The sequence below is a fragment of the Solea solea genome, chromosome 19, assembly GCF_958295425.1.
Source record: "Solea solea chromosome 19, fSolSol10.1, whole genome shotgun sequence".
NCBI classification, from domain to species: Eukaryota; Metazoa; Chordata; class Actinopteri; order Pleuronectiformes; family Soleidae; genus Solea; species Solea solea.
This window is the reverse complement of record NC_081152.1, coordinates 21,162,983-21,182,832: the sequence shown is the minus strand read 5'-3', so window position 1 is coordinate 21,182,832 and position 19,850 is coordinate 21,162,983. Positions and strand designations below refer to the sequence as shown.

The 19,850-nt window shown below is 41.6% G+C and overlaps 4 protein-coding genes across 5 annotated transcripts; 3 read left to right on the top strand and 1 right to left on the bottom strand.

Moving 5' to 3' along the window:
- Positions 1 to 459: 459 nt before the first annotated feature.
- LOC131446431 (coiled-coil domain-containing protein 152-like) lies at positions 460 to 5,827 on the top strand. Of its 2 annotated transcripts, XM_058617650.1 has the most exons (10): positions 460 to 592; positions 1,276 to 1,381; positions 1,841 to 1,909; positions 2,290 to 2,354; positions 2,727 to 2,862; positions 3,675 to 3,802; positions 4,182 to 4,280; positions 4,893 to 5,036; positions 5,159 to 5,237; positions 5,734 to 5,827. In XM_058617650.1, the coding sequence occupies exons 1-9, from the start codon at positions 533 to 535 to the stop codon at positions 5,180 to 5,182; spliced, it is 831 nt and encodes a 276-aa protein (XP_058473633.1). In that variant the 5' UTR covers positions 460 to 532; the 3' UTR covers positions 5,183 to 5,237; positions 5,734 to 5,827. The 2 variants fall into 2 exon arrangements, with proteins under 2 accessions (XP_058473633.1, XP_058473634.1); XM_058617651.1 differs by lacking the exon at positions 5,734 to 5,827 and having other exon boundaries at positions 4,893 to 5,055; positions 5,159 to 5,232.
- Positions 5,828 to 6,261: 434 nt separating this feature from the next.
- Positions 6,262 to 9,761, top strand: nim1kb (NIM1 serine/threonine protein kinase). Its single transcript, XM_058617649.1, has 4 exons — positions 6,262 to 6,399; positions 6,763 to 7,041; positions 7,569 to 7,837; positions 7,921 to 9,761. Exons 2-4 carry the CDS (start codon positions 6,768 to 6,770, stop codon positions 8,680 to 8,682), a joined length of 1,305 nt encoding a protein of 434 aa, XP_058473632.1. The 5' UTR covers positions 6,262 to 6,399; positions 6,763 to 6,767; the 3' UTR covers positions 8,683 to 9,761.
- Positions 9,762 to 9,782: 21 nt separating this feature from the next.
- gadd45gb.1 (growth arrest and DNA-damage-inducible, gamma b, tandem duplicate 1) lies at positions 9,783 to 11,760 on the bottom strand. Its single transcript, XM_058617653.1, has 3 exons — positions 11,498 to 11,760; positions 11,188 to 11,398; positions 9,783 to 10,892 (listed from the first exon to the last, which is right to left on the bottom strand). The coding sequence occupies exons 1-3, from the start codon at positions 11,638 to 11,640 to the stop codon at positions 10,779 to 10,781; spliced, it is 468 nt and encodes a 155-aa protein (XP_058473636.1). The 5' UTR covers positions 11,641 to 11,760; the 3' UTR covers positions 9,783 to 10,778.
- A 4,328-nt stretch (positions 11,761 to 16,088) lies between these two features.
- Positions 16,089 to 18,051, top strand: LOC131446433 (growth arrest and DNA damage-inducible protein GADD45 gamma-like). The gene is made up of 3 exons (XM_058617654.1): positions 16,089 to 16,324; positions 16,437 to 16,647; positions 16,894 to 18,051. The coding sequence occupies exons 1-3, from the start codon at positions 16,224 to 16,226 to the stop codon at positions 17,005 to 17,007; spliced, it is 426 nt and encodes a 141-aa protein (XP_058473637.1). The 5' UTR covers positions 16,089 to 16,223; the 3' UTR covers positions 17,008 to 18,051.
- Positions 18,052 to 19,850: the final 1,799 nt, after the last annotated feature.

Sequence of the window (19,850 nt, the reverse complement as noted above, 5' to 3'; positions counted from 1 at the left end):
AACATGTTTACAGTTAAAAATTAAACAATACTATGTGTACGACTGATTTACAGTGCAACTAATACAACAGAAGTGCTTTTAGCTGTAAAAGGATCAGCATTCCTGAACTAAATTCCAAGTGCAAATTCCGGGTTTCGACTACAAATGTAGTTTATTTTTCAATTTAATTTTTATTAAGCTTTTACAAGAGGTAAATCATCCATGTAGTACAGTATGAGCAGATCATTGAATACAAAGCAAATAATAATACAGATTCTGACTTATACATATAAATATACATAGATGTAAATGAAATCGACATTGTTTGCCATGTTTTCTAATGTGTTCTGTATTTACCTGAATGAACCGCGATATTTTCCACATCCACTTGTGTGAAAAAATACCATATTTTCTCTGTGCACGCGCCAAGAGTTGTTAGGTAGCTAGCAGCTAGCACATACGATTTTTTTTGTTTCTTATTAATTGTCCTGTAACTTTATATTATTTATATATTATTTATTTATTTTAACTTTACAGAATCACAGGTGCGACGATGACGTCACGCTGCGTCAGTTTGGACACGTTTATGGAGGAGTTTGCTCAGTTAGAGCAGGTAAGAGAGCTAGTTAGCTTTAGCTACCGTGGATTAGCCATCGACGTGCTATATAGCTAGCTCGGTCAAAGCTGGGCTTATCAGAGTTAAATCACCTTATTTGTCCTCATTTTATGCACTTATTGTTGCGAGTTAATAATACATGAACGTTACAATAACTGAAAATGTAGTTTGGCAGATGGAAAACGGGTTTATCTTTGTACAATGTCAAAAAACACTGGCTTTATTAAGCTAATTCATTAAAATATATAATTGTACAGCTAGATCATAGCCTCTTAAGTATTACATGTGTGTACAGTACCAGGTATGTAGCATAACACTGAATTAATCAAATTATACTGAAATAATCTTCATTTTAAATTAACAATAATGAAAAACGCAAGCTGTAATAACCATTTTGGTCACAACTGGGTGTTTCTATGCTGTATTTACAAATAACCATGTCATTATGTGATTAAATCAGAAATAGTTGTCATAATTGCACAGGTAATATTTCAATAGGGAAGTCATAGGTTCGATTCGCATATTTGGTTTTGGCAAAAGTTTGACGAAGGATGCCCTTCCTGACGCAATTTGCAATTTGTATATTTATTTTTCCCCTGGAATGTGCCTCAATGCTTTCGGTACATAGGAAAACTGTAATGTAGTGAATAAAGATGAATTATTTATTTCTGATTCCACAGAAAATCATAGAAGTCCATGGTAAGAGCAACATGCTGGAGGTGAAGCTGGACGATGCAAACAGACTCGTCAAATTCTACCTGAGCAAAGAGAAGAGTCTCACTGAAGGTACTTATGTGTATTTATTTTCATTTTTAAAATCTACACGTTTGCACTCACATGTATATTTTGAATGTGTTTGCCAAGATCTAGGAGACAGACAGGTGGAGTGTGATGTGTCTGTGGGCGTTTGTCTCCATCTGCTGGTCAGTTTCTGCCAAACGAATCACTCGGAGACACTACACTATGTTGTATGAATGTTTTGTGCAACATAACACAACAAAGACTGATCATAACAATAAAGCAGTCAAATGGAGGTGACAGTGCTGAATCAGTCAGGTGGATCAATCTGCATCGTTTGTAGATTCTGTGAAGGTTTGTGCAGAGAAAACAGGAAGTGTGTGATTCTCAGAATGAGGAGGATTGAAATCAAGTGATTTTATAAGGTTTTTGTGACAATCGTCGTAGTTTTAACACGTGAATAGTTGGATTCTTGACTTGTTCTTTCTGCCGATGGTCGTGTTACAGAGCGAGACGTCCTTCTGTCCACCGTCAACCGGCTTCAGCAGAGTCTGCAGGAGCAGTGCAACCTCAGAGGTGACGCCAATCAACACTCTTTTTGTATTTTTTATTTAAAATGACATATCATATCATATCCACTTTATTCCTACCTAACGTAAAGCTGTTACACCTCAGAATGGATGATGTGATCATTGATCAATTTTGCAGATACAATTAGTATTCGTGTTAAATTTAACTCAGTTTGTGTTTAAGAGTTAAATATAAACAGCTAAATTGACTCATATTTTCTGGTTTCTTTGCTCCATAAAAACAAAGAAATCATTCAAACTGAATAATAAAACAAGACATTTGAGAACGACCAAACAAGGAGTTGATAAAGAAGATATTTAGCAGATTAACTCCAGACATAATTCACATAGTATTTGTATTATTGTACATATTATTGTATGTTTCAGTGGAGAACGAGAGAGTGAAGGAGGACATGGTCGACCTGAAGAGACGCAGTGACAGAAGAGTGGAGGTGAGGACTGAAGTGGTCCAGGCTCTGCTCTGATCACAACACTACACTTTATCTTATTAACTTATTTTTTTTCCCAATGCATTGATATTTAGATGAGTCTATAAAATGTAAGAAAAAGTTTGAAAACATCAATCAGTTTTTCCCAAACTTCAAAATGATGATGTTCTCAAATGTGAAATTAATCACTTTTAATCATTTATTTTCTTGTATGAAGCAAAGAAACCAGAAATATTTTAGAAGCTGAAAAATCAAAAAACTTGTTTTCAAACTGATTAATAATAAGAGTCCTTTGTCAGGATTATGTGTATCTGTGTAAATCAATAACTTTGACTGTGTGTGTGTGTGTGTGTGTGTGTGTGTGTCTGTCGTCAGGACAGAGAGGCTGAGGTTCGACGGCTGCTCACTGAAAAGGCCACAGAGACAGACAGACACCAGAGGGAGCTAGAGGCTGTGAGACAGCAGAGCAGGAGGGAGGTGGAGCTCGCTCACAGGGACTGTTTCAGTCAGTGTAAGACACTCACTCACTCACTCGCTCACTCATTCATTCACCAGAGACATATAAAGGTTTTTAAATCAAAAGTCAGACACATATTTAGGACAGTTTTTCTCTGTAGTGTAGTTGTAGTTTTCTATTCCTATGATTGTCGAACACCTTTTCAGTTTTTGCCTGAAACATTAATCAGTTTAGTGAATAAATGAATGTTTTTTGTATTCATTTATTTCAAACATTTGATCTAAAACCACATTCATATTCATTTATATGCAAATAAAAGACAAAACAAGGAAACACAGGCAGACAAAAGACAAAAGACACAAAACAAATAATGTGTTTCATTATTGTCCCATATACAACCACATTAAATATGAATAAAAACCATAATCTCTTTTTTAATTGCATCTTGCTCCGTATCAACGAGTGAATTAAGGAATTAATTTCAATCCAGAAAGTCCTGATGTGGTTTAATGTTGATATTTCAGTTTCCACACTAACTGTTGCTCGGTTTAATTGGCTCCAATAATAATAATAATAGTAATAATTTAAATTAAAAAAAACAGATTACAAAGTGTTTTCAATGAACTGATTAAAACAAGAGACAAACACACGTGACAACAAGGAATAAAGTGCACAAGAGATTAAAATAAGTAAAGCACTTTAGGATGATGAAGGTTTACGAGTGTAAAACAATAACTGTAAGATGAATGCACGAGTGAATGAATGAATAAGAAATCAAGGCCACAAGAATGCCAGTCTATAAAGTCTGGTTTAAAATGTGATTGTTGTTGCTGTTGTTGTTTGTTTGTCTGTTGCCGTGGTGACAGTGGAGGCCAAAGACACTGAGCTGAAGAAGCTGCTGCAGGAGAAGAACGTGGAGGTGGAGGAGATGAAGACGAGGCTGAAGATCCAGGAGAGAGAGAAGCAGAGTGAACTGCTGAAGCTGCAGATGGAGGTGAATGAATGAATGGAGAAAAACTTTAATGTGTAAAAAGCCGAAAAAGCCTCAGTAATTTGAAGTTTGTGAAGTTTGAAACCGTTAACGTTGTGTATTGACAAGAATCTGAGTATGGAAAATGGCGATTTATTAAAAATAACTGTGTTCTAAGCCTTAAATATGCAAATGACTGAAAACCTGCTGCTAACTAGTGGTCGGAGGCTTAATTACAACAACAAAATGAGATGAAATCTCAATCAAATATTTGAGTGAATTACGTATTTAAGTTAGTTTATCTTCACAATTCACTAAGTAATCTGCAGGGTTGAAGAGGTCAAGAGTCCTTTTTTTAACATACACTTACGAACTTTATTGTTTCTTTGTTTGTTTTTGACAGTTTGGTGCAAAGTTTGCCAGAGTTCAGAGTTCAGCTCAGATCAACCAGCAGCAGCATCAGGGCTCCAGTGTGATGCTTCCACAGAGCGTCTTCAGGAGGGTGAGGACACACACACACACACACACACACACACACAGATGGTTATGTCCGTACTTAGAGAACTTAATTCATTCATTAATAAACTAAAGATGTAACCAGTCTGTAACACTGTACTCTGTCTGTGATTTTCCAGCTTCTTAAGGGAGTTTGGAGATTGATCTGAAATCAAGTTCTTTAATGCGTGATTTTACTGTAGCATGTTTATAGGTTACACACTGCAGCTTTAACTGAATCTATACACAATGTTCTTGATGACAAAACTGCCTTAATTAAAAAAAAAAAAAAAATGGCATGTATATTCTTAAAATTGTTTATGCGATGATTAATATATTCAATTAATCGTCAACTAATTTTTATAACAGAGTAAAAAGGTTTCTGTGATTTTTCAGCTTCTTAAATGTGAATATTTTCTTTATTAATATTTTTTTTTTGCTCCATAAAACGAAACGAAATCATTAAAACTGAAGTATATACAAACAACTCATTGATTCATTGATAAAATAATGATCACATAATCCTAATCTGCAGCTCTCCTGGGTTCTCTGTGTCTCCAGGTCAGGAGTCTCTGGCTGTCCTTGTGTTTATTGTGTGTTTGTGTGTTTGTGTCCTCAGAAGCTTCAGTTCATGCAGGAGGAGAAGAACAGAGAGATCACGTCTCTGCGTCAGAGAATCAAAGAGCTGGAAGAGAAGCAGCGAATCAGCAGCATCAGCAGCAGCATCAGCAGCATCAGTGACAACCGTCTGAAGAGGAGAAAGGTCTAGTTTGAGTTTAGAGGTCAGCCACGCTGACAAGCTGACGAAGGTGAACGATGTTCACCTTTGTTCGAAGAGTTTCAAAGCATTTAAATACTTTATTTAATTTAGTTGTTTGCTCGCAGGTGACCAGAGTGTGTACTCTTTAATCCAATCAGACGTCTGCAGAGAGGAGGAGGAGTGAGAGGATGAGGGGGTAAGAGGGTGAGTCCTGTTCCTGGAATCAAACCCTTCACATCAAAGGTCTTGTGAAAGTGTTTTCCCACGTTTAATTCCTGTTCCTTTTCCTCGTGTAAACGACGCTGCTTTTATTCATTTGTTTGTCTTTATTTACTTCATGGATTGTAAAGTAAAAGTATTCCGTGATCCTGGATTATTGATTGATTTTAAGCTCAATAACTTCCGCGATCAGTTTCCGTGGTTAATTAGCTTAATGTAGCATATTATCGTCAACTCATATTTGACGATATCGATATTAAGCCAATGTTCTTTTAAAATGTGGTTTTAACTGTCTGAGTGAATGATAACTCGTTAATCGTTAGTTAAGGAAACAACTCGGACAATTGTTTGCCTTTAAACTTAACGATTCAAGTAAATATTCAAAGACAAAAAATACTGTATGCGTGAACTTTAAAACTTAAAAATTATTTTAGGCTGAAAGTGACCAAAGAATACACAAAAAATCTAACATGGCTTTCAGGTTCAAGCTCTTCTTTTGGCGCCGCTGCCGCTCACAAGGACGACACACCTGAATGAAGAAGCTCCGCCCCCCTGAAGAAGTGCTGACCTCATGCTTTGTAATCTCTTAATCTGTTGTGCGCTGCGACAGAGAGTTAATCTCATCTCTCTGGGAACATTAACAGCTAACACTGTTATATAACAAGAGTCAAAAGATCACATGAAACAAAACGTCATGTGTGACACCATGAATCATCCTCTCATACAGCACACACACGTACACAGTCACTGTTGCATGTTTTAGTTTTTGTCCTCGTGTCCTCTCGTCTTCATGTCCACACTGACCTGACGTTTGAAGGGATTGACACAGACCTGAATTGAAATGGGATTACAGCTCATGACACCGCTTTAATCCCTGGTTCCTTATTGAGGAGAAGAGTCTGAAAGACGGGGCAGAGGTGAAGCGGTGAAGGAAGCTCACACTGTCTGTCCACTGGTCTCATGTCTCACACGTGTGTGTGTGTCCATCCACCTGAGTCCTCGTCCGTCACTGTGCAGGACACAGAGACGCTGAGACTCTGACTCCAGCATGTGAGAAGAGAACTCTTGTCTCTGTGTCCTCATGAGTCAGTGTTTGAAGTTAAATCTGTGGATTTGATTTGATGAAGAGCAACAATCTGGAAACTTGGTAAGGAAACTTTGTCTTTTACATTCTTTATTTTCTGATCCCTGATGTTACTGTTTGTGTCGAATCTGAGCTGATTTCACGTCTGACAGCAGTAAAAAGACCATAAATGTTGTTCTTTTAGGCTGAAAGTGACCAAAAAATACACATAAATTTTTTCCCCTGCTCTGAAACTTAAATCACTGCTTAATTAGCTCTTTATTAACGTCAGATCGTCTGTTTATACATTTTTAAATGTGTCAAATTCAGTATTTGCATTTATTATTGAGAGAGAATTCTTGTTTAACGTGTGAAAGCATGAAATATGAGCAGAATGCGAGGGTGAAGTAGATATTCAGTGAATTGTGCCGTTGTGTTGTCCTGCAGCAGCGATGCCTGGAAGCCACTTCCAGGTGACCAACACAAAGCTGCACCACAGCCTCTACAGCCTGACGGACAGCTCCGCAGCCGGCTCTGAGGACGAGGAGGCCGAGGCCCCGCCTCCGCTCAGCACGCTGCAGAAGCTCACCAGCGACATGTGCAAGGACGAGAAGACCATCAAGGACCTGATCATCGGCCGCAGGGTCGGCTTCTACAAGGTGCGCGGGGAGATTGGCTGCGGGGCTTTCTCCAGGGTCAAACTGGGATTCCACGCTCTCACCAAAGGTATTTGAATCAAAGTCCACAGCAGCAAATCTACGTCACCATAAGTCTGCGACATCTAAAGAACATGTTCACGTCTTTATCTCACAACAGGAAAGTCTCCCACACCAAACCCCATAGAGAAAATCAGTGATTTTAACATCACACACACACAGGAGTAGTTGATCCACTGCTGCCTCCATCACTAAGTTCTAATGTCTTATTTTTACAGTTCGGCTTTAAATATCCTTTGTTCAGATTGACCTCAGTGACACAAAGTGACCACACGAGGCAGCAGTAGACCAGCAGCTCCTGTGTCCCCGAGATCTAAAATCACTGATTTTCTCTATGAGGTTTGGTGTGGGAGAGTGAGTGGTCTATAAACTTCACTTTCCTGTTGGAAAAGTGTGTTTCACAGTGAGATAAAGATGTGAACATGTTCTTAAAGACATCGTAGACTTAAACTGACGTAGAAAGTTTGTAAAAATCATTTTTTCCTCCTCCTGTGTTCAGACAGTGGCTCAAGCATTTCCGTCTCCTCTTCCTCGTAGAAAAAGTGGCCCTGAAGGTCCTGGACAAGACCCGGCTGGACACTCAGGCCCAGCGCCTGCTCTCCAGAGAGATCAGCAGCATGGAGTCCCTGCAGCATCCCAACCTGGTGCGACTGTTTGAGGTGGTGGAGACGCCCAGCCGCCTCCACCTGGTGCTGGAGTACGCGGGAGGAGGCGACCTCCACGACAGGATCTGCAACAAGGGCAAGTTTTCTGACAACACCAGCAAGGTCACGTTCGCACAGATCCTCTCCGCCATCAAATACATGGTGAGTGCTGGAGTGCAGACCAGTGAGGAAGCAAATGTAGAATCATTTATCCATAACGATACCTTTGATTCTTTGCTCTGCAGCACAACATCAACATCATCCACCGCGACCTGAAGGCGGAGAACGTCCTCTTCACCAGCCGCGGCTGTGTGAAGGTGGCTGATTTCGGCTTCAGTACGCGGGTTTCAAACCTCAACAACGGCCTGGACACCTTCTGTGGGTCTCCGCCGTACGCCGCGCCAGAACTCTTCAAGGACGAGAGTTACCTGGGGCCACCGGTGGACGTGTGGGCCATGGGCGTGCTGCTCTTCTTCATGACCACCGGCACCATGCCGTTCCGCGCCGAAACCCTGGGCAAGCTGCGGCACTGCATCATCAACGCCGCCTACACCGTGCCTCCCTGGGTTCCCGGGCCCTGCCAGAGGCTCGTGAAGGGAATCCTGAAGCCGGATCCCAACGACCGCTACGCCATCGACCAGATGCTGGGCTGTGATTGGCTCTTACCGGTGGAGTTTCCCTGGTCACTGGTCCCGCACGAACCTGTGAGTCCTTTTCAGAGTCTGCTGGGCTTAGAGAGCTGGAACCTGGAGGAGGAAGAGGAGGAGGAGATCAGGAGCTCGCTGGAGGAGCTCGGCTTCACCGCGGAACATCTGCGCAACAACCAGCTGAAAGACAGCCGCTGCCCCGTCACCGGCGTCTACAGGATCATGGTGCACCGGGCGCAGAAGAGCCGGGGCTACGACTGTCCGCCTGTGGTCCGAGGGATGGTCAGGGACCCGAAGAGGGAGGGGCTCCGGGCCTACAGAGGCCTCAGACACACCTCCAAGCTCTGTGTGCTGTCATGAACAACCAGCAGTCTAAGAAGATGCAGAACACAGACGACTGGATTTTAACTCATCCAAGAAGATTCTTCAGTTCTGGACGATCTTAGTCTGACTAACGTCGGAACGTTAATCTCATTTGAGATGGAGTTTAAGTCTGGAGGAGGCAGAGCCAACCACTGATCAGAGCAGTGCTTTTAGAGTGCTTTTTTTATATTTTACACTTGTGTACAAATGAGACTGAATAAAAGCCAACGACGTAATAAGTCATAAAAAATGAACTTTGTATTATTTTATCATGCGTTTAAGTTCTTCAACTCAAGAACCTGGTGAGTTTGTCACGGAGCAAAAGCTCCTAAAGAAGTTCTTTTATGTATAAAGATCCAGAAAAATGCATAAATACAGATGTTAATTCTTATTTTTCATAAAAAGTCATTCAAAAGTTGTATTTAAATGTTGTTTTGTGGGGAAAAAACCTGCTAAACATTTTATGTTAATGTATAAAGCCCAGAAAACTGCATAAATACAAGCGTTAATCCTTATTTTCCTTCATAATTTTCATGAAAAATGATTAAAAATGTGTGTTTAATGTTGTTTTGTGGAGCAGGTGCTTCCTGCTGCTCTTCATCATCATCTTCTGTCTCTTTGTCTGTCAAACTTTCTCCTGGTGTCTGTGAGTCAACAGCAGCTGGCAGCAGATGATCCTCTGTGGCCTCCTCAACCGGTCCAAACCGGCCAGAGCCGACCACAGAGACCGCCCCCTTTCACCTCCTCCCCCTCCTCCTCCTCAGCTCCTCCTCCTCCACCTGCAGGGTGCAGCAGCAGATGGTGGCGCTGCCGCAGAGACATCTGCCGTCCAGACAATGGACGCTGTTGTGTGTTTGGACTTTGACGGAGCAGCAGCTTCACTATTGTCCTGAGCTCCATACACATGCAGATGAGTCCAGCAGGGGGGGCCCACGCCGAGGGGGAGGGGTCAATTATTCCACCACAGAGCAAGCGAGCGAGCAGCTGACAGGCGGAGACACATTACACTAAAGGTCTGAACTTTTTTTTACTTTGACTTCATTCACACAGAGTTCATGAGGTTTAGGAGGAAAAAGTGAAAACGTCACAAACAAAAGTCATTTCTTATCTTTTTATTGAATATTTTCAACAAAGACATTTTAAATAAGTTTCTTTCCAACATTTTTCCATCTTTTCATCATACAAATAAATTCATGTGAAATTAGTATTTTAGCCGTTTTCTTAAATAAAACCTTCAAAGAAAAGACTTTTTTCCCCAATATTTTCTTTTTTTCTTCATAATACAAAAAAGCCGTAATAAAATGTGTAATTTTGTAACATTTTCAGCTTCATTGAGTCACTTTCTGAAGTAAAACCTTCAAAGAAAATGCAATTTCTGCTCAAAAATGTTCATATTTTTTAATCATTGTTTTTTTTCTAAAGTGAAACCTTTAGAAAAAAAAGTTTTTATTATTATTTTTTTTTTTCAGTATCAAAGTTTCTAAAGTGAAACCTTTAGAGATTTTTTCTTGTTTTTTTGTCATCGTTAAATTTCTAAAGTGAAACCTTTAGAGAATTAAGACAATTCTGGAAAGTGGGAAACTTTGGCGCTGAAGACAACTGTTGTCATGTTGCTCAGCAGAGAGGACGCCTTTAAAAAAAGTCTCTCTTCTAAAGACGCCTCTTCCTCCGCACCGCTTCTTCTCCTGCTGCGCGTGCGTCAACGGTTGGCGACGTCGGCTCTGCGGGAACCACAGGACGCGCGAGTCGCTTCTCCTTCCTCTCCAAACCTCATCCGCACAAAGAATGAGGGTCGACGTGTCGCTCTCGTGGCATGCCCGACCTCGTTCACATAAAGAATGAGAGTCATCTTGGCATGGACGGGTACGAGAGACGACGGTTGGCGGTCGGCCGGGGGGCCCGCCCCTTTTTCCCTTCAGAGGAGGGCGGGGCGTGGGCCCGGGGCCGGCGCCGTGTTGCCTGGACTTGAATCCTCCTCAGGAGAATCCAGGACAAGCAGAAACAGGGTCACCCTGATCGTCAGGATGAGTATTTCCAGATAAGAAGCTTCACAGCATCTGAGCACAAATGGAGACCAGAGTCCAGGTCCCAGATCAGCGGCCGGGGAGGCTGATCTCAGGAAGCCAGTCGTTCAGACCACGACTCTCCTCACAGAACACGTGCAGCTTCTCCAGGGCTGGATCCTCCCAAGAACCTTCAGCCGGGTTCTGTTCACACAAGAAAAAGAGAAAGACACCATGAGTCTCTTTGAGTCCAAAACAACAACAGGACCATGAAACCAAAGCTTATAAACTTTTAGTATATTTTTGTGCCTATTTTTACGTGGTCTTGCAAAAAAAATAAAACCTACAAAATAGTGTAACGTTGCAAAAACATCTAAATAATGTTGCAAAAAAAAAACACTTGCTGTTTTAAAGTCCTGGAATGACTGTCAATGCGCCCCCTGGTGGCCCTTTCAAAATAAACCCCTATATTATCGTATATATCGGCGTGTCTTCGTACCGTGATGAGGACACAGTGCGCGTCTTCCAGTTGCTCCGCCTTGTCGTCGCCAACGATCGCCGACAGTCGCTTGGCGTCGCCGACACGGACGATGCTGATGTCGTTGTCGAAGCAGAAGGACTGGATCAGCGTGAAGTGGATCTGGAGCGCGATGTCGCACTCGAACTGCTCGTCCACGGCCAGGACGCAGAAGGACACGCTGTCCGGGTCACTGTGGGACACAGAGGACAGAGGACAGGTCAGACTTTTCATCTACACACACACACACACAGTTAACGTGAAGATGTTCATGTGTTCATATCAAACTTACAGATTCATGACTTTCGCGCACTCGTAGACACCGACGGTCAGAGACTCGTTGTCCCTCGCGGACACGAGCGCGTCCTCCAGAGTCTGCCCATTGCACAGGTCTCGCTCTGCGGGTTTCTGGACCAGGACTTCCTCCAGAGTCATGATGAAGAAGATGAAGATTATTCCGTGAAGGAAGAGTTTGAAGGGAGAGTTTAATCCTCGGTGAGAGCGTGAGTGAGTGAGTGAGTGAGAGAGAGAGTGAGTGATCTCAGGTCTGTTGTCTCGCGCTCTTTATAGTCCGCAGCTCGTGCGGCGCAGAGAAAGAGCTGCGCTCTGATTGGCTGCTGCTGCTGCATTGGTATGATAATGCTATTGTCTCGCGCGCACTCTGTGGCTCGTGGCAGATTGATGGGGGGTCAAAGTGGCACGCACCCACCCTTTTCACCCCCCCCCCCCCCCCCCCCATACACACACACACACTCACTCTTGTTTTTAAAGAGTGAAGAGTTTGTGCACATGTGCATGTTTTTTGCACAAATGTAGATTAAATTTTTCTTTTTGTTGATCATGCAAAGGTTTTCACAGGTCACGTGACGACAACAAGAACGCAAATAACATAAAATAAGCAATAAATGATAAAAAATATAAAAGTACAAATGCAACAGTAGACTACACTTTAGGACGTGTCTTTAATAAAGAATTAAAGCATGTTATTAAAGTTGCACTTTACTTTAAAAATGAGTATAAAGAAAATTCTTAAAGTTATAGCCTGGATTTAACGTAAATATATAATCTGTGAGAGTTAATGCAAACGTTTGGAAAAGTAAATTGTTGCAGAGTTTGGGTGTTAAAAGTGTGACTTTTTTGATTTAATTTTCTTTATTTTCGATCATAATCTGATTTAATCTGCGCTTGTATTTCATATATTTTAAAAGGAACTTATTTTTTTTCAATGTGTGGACGTAAAAAATCTTGAATTTTGGATTTTTCAACAACAACAACAGAGAAAGTTTTGCTCCTCCCCCTCAGAGCAGCAGCAGCAGCAGGAGGAAGAGGAGGAGGAGAGAGGGCAGGTGGGTGATGATGATGGTGATGAAGATGACATCTGCAGACTGAGCCTTGGCTGTAAAAACGACCTCCATTGTCCGCAGAAGCCTCTCCTATTATCACTGCTCCTCATACACATGCAAATGAGCAGCGCGTGCCAGAACGCTGTGCTGAGCAATCTGCTGCTGGAGCACGTGGACATCAGCTGTCCACACAAAAACCTGCCCCTGTCTTTGTTTATTTACTCTGGGGACTTGTGAGGACACGCGGGGACATTTCTGAACTTTATTGCGCTTCAGTTTATGTTTTTATTGTGTTTTTGTGCATATTTTATTTTATTATTTACGCGTTTTCTTGCAACTTTCTGGTGTTTTTGCATCACTTTTAGGCATTTTTAGTTATTTGTAGGGCTAAATGAAAAATATTTGAAACTTTTCTGGTATTTTAACGCATGAGAAGACTTTTACGCACGAATCTCCCCCAACTTTGCACAAGTTGATGTGCATTTAGTTTGGATTAAATGTGATATACTATCATAGTTTATTGCATTTTCCAACTTTCTGCAGAGTCTCCATCACTTTCACGCATGCGCAGACTGTAACGCATGTTTAAATGTGTTTATTTGTGGCACAAAAGCCACGTGGAACATGTTCCTGTTGATCCGTGGTCACTTTTACGCACGCACGTTCCGAATTTGCAAGTTTTTTTTCGATTTGTTTAGTTTGGATTACATTTTATTTAATGTGTTAGTTTGTGGCACGTTCCAACCTTATGGTCACTATTAAGCATGGAAAGACCACCTTTCTTACGCACTCCTTGCGCACACGTATTGAGCAGTTTTCACAAATGTTTGCGTGCTTTTCCACAATTTAATTTTGCGTCATGTGTTTTTTTGTGGCACATAAAACTTTCTGGTGATATTCAGTTCCACTTTTACGCACAAAGCAAAACATTTTACGCACGCGTCTTTTCTGCGTCCAGAGCAGTTTCTCGTGCTCATTTGATTAATAAGCTGCTGCGTAATCATTCAGAGCAGCAGCAGCAGCAGCAGCAGGTCTGCCTACACTGCTGCTGCTGCTGCTGCGTAAAGAGTGGAGGAGGGTCCGCTGCGCAGCGCAGACACAGGTTGGCGGTGATTGATTCAGCGCTATTGTTCAGTGGAAGCCAGAGCGGCAGATGGAGAACTGTCGCTATGATGAGGGAGGGAGGGGGGAGGGAGAAAGAGAGGACGGAGGGGGACACACAAAAAGCCCAGATGAACTCTGACCTCAGGGCGCGCCGCTCCTTTTGTCGCGCGTCTCCACATCCGCCGAATCTAAGTCCATTTGGATCCTGAAGAGCAGAAAAAAGTGATGATGAAAAGTGTTTTACAAACACAAACACGATCCGATCACAGTCAGATCAGAATCCGATCAGTCACAGTGTGAGCTGTAAACACAGCATAATGTTTTTTTTTCTCTTATCTTCACTTTCTTTGTTGCAGCAACAAAATCATTTGTTTGTAGCAAAGTTAAATCTTTACAAACAACAAAAGAAGCAAAAGTCATTCAAACACAAGCAAAAACACTTTTATTATTACATGTGTATCAAGTATTTTTCCTCCAAACAGAACTGAAATAAATCTATAAGTAAATAACTAAGTACAATAATAAGTTAAAACAGTACTTAATAAGATGTAAAACTGATCAATTAATGTTACTTCTTTAGAAGAAAAGGGAATTTTTCTTCAAAAATATCACCACAAAGTATTTTTCTCCTTTTTTGAACCATTTACATATATTTTTATATCATTAATGACGCGTTTATGTGATTATTATCGTTGTTTATTTTGACTTCACTTTCACTTTCAACACAAACTTCATCTGCTGATGGAGCAGCTGTGTGTGTGTGTGTGTGTGTGTGTGTTGGTCTATTTTAAGAAGGATCAGCTTTCATGTCCACGGGGCAGGCGCGTGCAAATCGATACCGACCCATTGTTGCTGCGGCACATCTGCCACGCGGAGCCCAGGCTCCTCCCCCTCCCCCGGCAGCGCGCGACAGGTGTTGGTGTTGGTCAGACTTTAGTCTTTGTGTTTGAGGATGAACTAAAGCTGCTGCACGAGCCAAACTCATTTACATACAGTTACATGTTCACCTCTTTAACGTGACTCTACGCGAAAATAATCTGCAGGTTTTTCTATGTAAATGAAATAAAAACGTTGCACTGTAACGTTTTTTTGTCAAACGTACAAACAACAACATCTAAAATCGTATTTTTCTTCTTGTTTAAAACTTAAGTGTCACGCGCAGCAGGTGCTGCCCTGTAACTAAACTATAACTCCTCCCCCTCCTCGAGGACAGATGGTATCTGCCTGTTACTATGGAGACTGATGCGCACGGGAAGATAAAGCACGGAGGCATCTCCAGATGCCACGCGCCTCAAGTGAAGTCCGGCTTTACGCATGTAAATCAGCGGCGCGTGCCACACTGGACCAGTGTGTGTGTGTGTGTGTGTAAACACTGACCTTGTCAGGACCAGTAGTCCTCATGGAGACCAAAACCTGGTCCTGATGAGGCAGAAGCTAATTTCTGACGAACTGGACTAAGATTTGAATTAAGGTTATTAGTTAAGGTTAGTGTTAGTTATTAACTGGTTATGGTTAAGGTTAGTGATAAGACGGTTTGTGTGTGTGTGTGTGTGTGTGTGTGTTGTCACAACACTCATGAATGTCAATACCAACAATTTCATGTAGCTTTTATTTTGAAGTGTCTGTAACAACGTGTTAAATGAAGTCGTAAACATAGTAATGTTTCATTTTTAACTGTAAACTTGTTGCTATGACTACGATCTTTACCTGTACCTGCATTGTTAGCGACAGCTATTGCTAATAATAGCTAACATCTGTTAGCCTTGGCTACATTAGCGTCCACGCTCAGGTCTGACGCAAATGTAACTTAGCTTTAATTTACTATTAGTTTAAGGGACTTTAGAGTTAAAGTTAAGGTGTTTCTCTCTCGTTCAAAATAAATGTAACTAAATTATTATGAATAAAATCAACAAAAGACAAAATTATGTGATTTTTCACTCAACCTTTTCAACACAAACTGTCTTAGATTGTTTTTAATGTACATTTTAAGTGACCTACACATTTTACTCTTATAGATTTACAGACGCTTTATTTAAAACCTCAAAAATTAGGATTGCCTTTGTTTTATGAAGCAAAAAAACTAAAAAATTCACGTTTAAGAAAAAGCAGAAAACACAAACCTGAATGAATCAAATGTCAGAATAAATGTAGAAAAGGATTAAAACAGGTGTGAATAGGAAATCACTACAAAAACTTAATCTTAATTCCAGGATAATCTGCTGAAGTTAATATGAGTTTTTCTTGTTTCAGATTCTGTTTTTTTTTATCTTTCATCGTTTCTTTAAACTTTCAGAATCATTTAAAGGTCAGACTTTCTACATCTGATCCTTTCTAAGACTTTCTAAAGGCACGCGTCCCTCAGGGTGAGAGGGTGAGGGGGGGTGAGAGGGTGAGGGGCTGAAGTGTGGGTGGGTTTGATTGTTGTCTTTGTGTCTCAAACAGCCAATGAGTGAATGAGCGTGTGCCGACTCTGTGGTATAAAAGCAGAGCAGAGACACAAACATTCACTCACTCTTTCTCTCACTCACTCACTCACTCACTCACTCACTCCTCTGGACTTAATCTGTGACCATGAAGTGTCCTGGGAAGTCTCTGGAAGACGCTCTGCTCTGTGCTCAGAGCGACGGGCGACTCACGGTGGGCGTCTACGAGAGCGCTAAGATCATGACTGAGTGAGTACATGAACAAAATGAACACATGAATAACAACCTATATATATACAAAAAAGAATATATGACATAATGTGATTGTGTTTAACCGTCCTCTGTCCTCTGTGTCCCACAGTGACCCGGACAGCGTGTCCTTCTGCGTCCTGGCCGTGGACGAGCAGTTCGAGTGCGACATCGCGCTCCAGATCCACTTCACGCTGATCCAGTCCTTCTGCTTCGACAACGACATCAGCATCGTCCGTGTCGGCGACGCCAAGCGACTGTTGGCGATCGTCGGCGACGACAAGGCGGAGCAACTGGAAGACGCGCACTGTGTCCTCATCACGGTACGAAGACACGTCGATATATGTATAATATAGGTTTTTTTTTGAAAGGGCCACCAGGGGGCGCATTGACAGTCATTCCAGGACTTTAAAACACTATTTTGTAGGTTTCATTTTTTTTGCAAGACCACGTAAAAATAGGCACAAAAATATACTAAAAGTTTATAAGTTTTAGTTTCATGGTCCTGTTGTTGTTGTTTTGGACTCAAAGAGACTCATGGTGTCTTTCTCTCTTTCTTGTGTGAACAGAACCCGGCTGAAGGTTCTTGGGAGGATCCAGCCCTGGAGAAGCTGCACGTGTTCTGTGAGGAGAGTCGTGGTCTGAACGACTGGCTTCCTGAGATCAGCCTCCCCGGCCGCTGACCTGGGACCTGGACTCTGGTCTCCATTTGTGCTCAGATGCTGTGAAGCTTCTTATCTGGAAATACTCATCCTGACGATCAGGGTGACCCTGTTTCTGCTTGTCCTGGATTCTCCTGAGGAGGATTCAAGTCCAGGCAACGCGGCGCCGGCCCCGGGCCCACGCCCCGCCCTCCTCTGAAGGGAAAAAAGGGGCGGGCCCCCGGCCGACCGCCAACCGTCGTCTCTCGTACCCGTCCATGCCAAGATGACTCTCATTCTTTATGTGAACGAGGTCGGGCATGCCACGAGAGCGACACGTCGACCCTCATTCTTTGTGCGGATGAGGTTTGGAGAGGAAGGAGAAGCGACTCGTGCGTCCTGTGGTTCCCGCAGAGCCGACGTCGCCAACCGTTGACGCACGCGCAGCAGGAGAAGAAGCGGTGCGGAGGAAGAGGCGTCTTTAGAAGAGAGACTTTTTTTAAAGGCGTCCTCTCTGCTGAGCAACATGACAACAGTTGTCTTCAGCGCCAAAGTTTCCCACTTTCCAGAATTGTCTTAATTCTCTAAAGGTTTCACTTTAGAAATTTAACGATGACAAAAAACAAGAAAAAATCTCTAAAGGTTTCACTTTAGAAACTTTGATACTGAAAAAAAAAAAATAATAATAATAAAAACGTTTTTTTTTCTAAAGGTTTCACTTTAGAAAAAAAACAATGATTAAAAAATATGAACATTTTTCAGCAGAAATTGCATTTTCTTTGAAGGTTTTACTTCAGAAAGTGACTCAATGAAGCTGAAAATGTTACAAAATTACACATTTTATTACGGCTTTTTTGTATTATGAAGAAAAAAAGTCTAAAAGAAGAAAATGGAGATGGAAAAATGTTGGAAACAAACTAATTTATAGTAGAAATTGTAAAAATACAACAGTTGTTTAGTTTAGATGAAGGAAATTTAACAATGAAGTTAACGTAGAGTAAAATAAAAGTCACAGATTTTTTTTGTCACTGTAAATGTGTTTATTTCTGTTGAATGAAAGAATAAAAATAAAAACACATGAAATGACTTCTGTTCTCTAACTTCTGTGATTCTCTCACCTCAGGTTAAAATGTATCCTGAGTTAATATTTTCATGTTATTTCATATAAACAGAGGCTTGACTGTTATCACAGTTATATCACAGTTAGATATTTTATCCTGATTGTTCAGTCCTAGTGAAAATATTGCGACAGAACCACTGCTTTAAAAACGTGATAGTTACTTGCTGTGTGATCCTGGGGAAAACGGGAATCGAGATTTTCTTTCATGGTTCGAATATTACACATCGCATGTGACTTCCACTATTGCTGCCTAACAGGTGATGGAATGAACAGACAGCGGAGCTAATTGATTGTTGTGTGACGCCGACAGGTCGCCGAGCGGCATCATTACGTAACTAGATGGATTTGATTGGCCCGGGCGTCCGGTAACTCCAGTCAGTCCACTCAGTCCGGTGACTGTTCAAGTCAGGCCAGGATGACCATCGGGAGCACCACTGTTAGTTTGTGTAGACTTAACATTTTCCTTTTTGATAAAGCTTATAGTTAAAGCTGGGTTCAGGGAAACCTGGACCAGCTCTTAGTTATGCTGCTATAGACCTAGACTGCTGGGGGCTTTTCCTGTGGTGCACGCACATTCACTCTCTCACACTCAAGGTTTGAATATGACTTTTCATATGTCATTAACCTTGTCTCTTTCTCTCCCTAGTTTGTGTCCTTCCTTCCTTCCTTCCCTCTCTCTCTCTCTCTGTATTCTCATCTTGCAGGTTGCAGGATCCAGATCCAGTTTTCGAGGCTATCCATATCATACATATCATCACCATTATTATTGTGCTATAATTAAAAGTCGATATCATTAACTTTATAAACTTGTAACTTGATACAGTTGTTGTGTATCTGCTCCTGGTCTCTCTCTCTCTTCTGTCTCTTGTCCTTTCTCTCCCCCCTTTCTGTCCCCCATTTTCCTTTCACCCCAACCGGTCGAGGCAGATGACTGCACATCTCTGAGCCTGGTTCTGTCAGAGATTTCTTCTTCTGTTAAGAGGGAGTTTTTTCTCTCCACTGATGCCTAGTGTTTGCTCATTGTGTGAACTGTTGTGTTTCTCTGCTCTCCTTGATGTTGTCTATGTACAGACCTGAGATCATGTATGTTATGATTTAGCACTATACAAATAAAATTGAATTGAATTGAATTGTTGCAGACGATCTGCTGTGACGACGACTAAAGGGAGAAACTGAAAGAAGAAGTTTGTGTTTCCTGTTTTCTTGGCTCCTGGTGCATGAACCTGCTCATAAATGCTGAGTGTGTGCAACCAGAGTGACTGATAAAGTTGTTTAATTGATGCATTTGAGGTAACATTCTAACATGGATGTGGGGGAGGGGCTAATGATGGTGCACGCCCATCAAACTGCAGATTCACAGCTGAAAATCCTGTGTTTTAAGACGTTGTTTTCACAGTGTGATGAAGATATTTGAGTCATTCTTTATGCAGACGATAGTGTGATGTTTGCAGAAAAAAGCCAATAATCTTTTCTTTTCCTGGTTATAAAACAAGTGAATTTAGCCTTAAACTTAAACTTAAACAAGCATTTATAGACAGGAAATCATCGCTCAGGAATAATCATGTGTTTGTGTTTTTCTGCAGAAAAAAAAACGTTCATCGTTTGATCCAAAAGTCAAGAAGCTGCAGATAAAAGCAGGTAAAAAAACACAGGCGTCACTTCACATTCATCCTTTCACTTAGAGTACTTAAGAGGCTTTTCTGAGTGTGTGTGTGTGTGTGTGTGTGTGTGTGTGTGTGGAGTCACACTCTGTGGAGCGAACAGC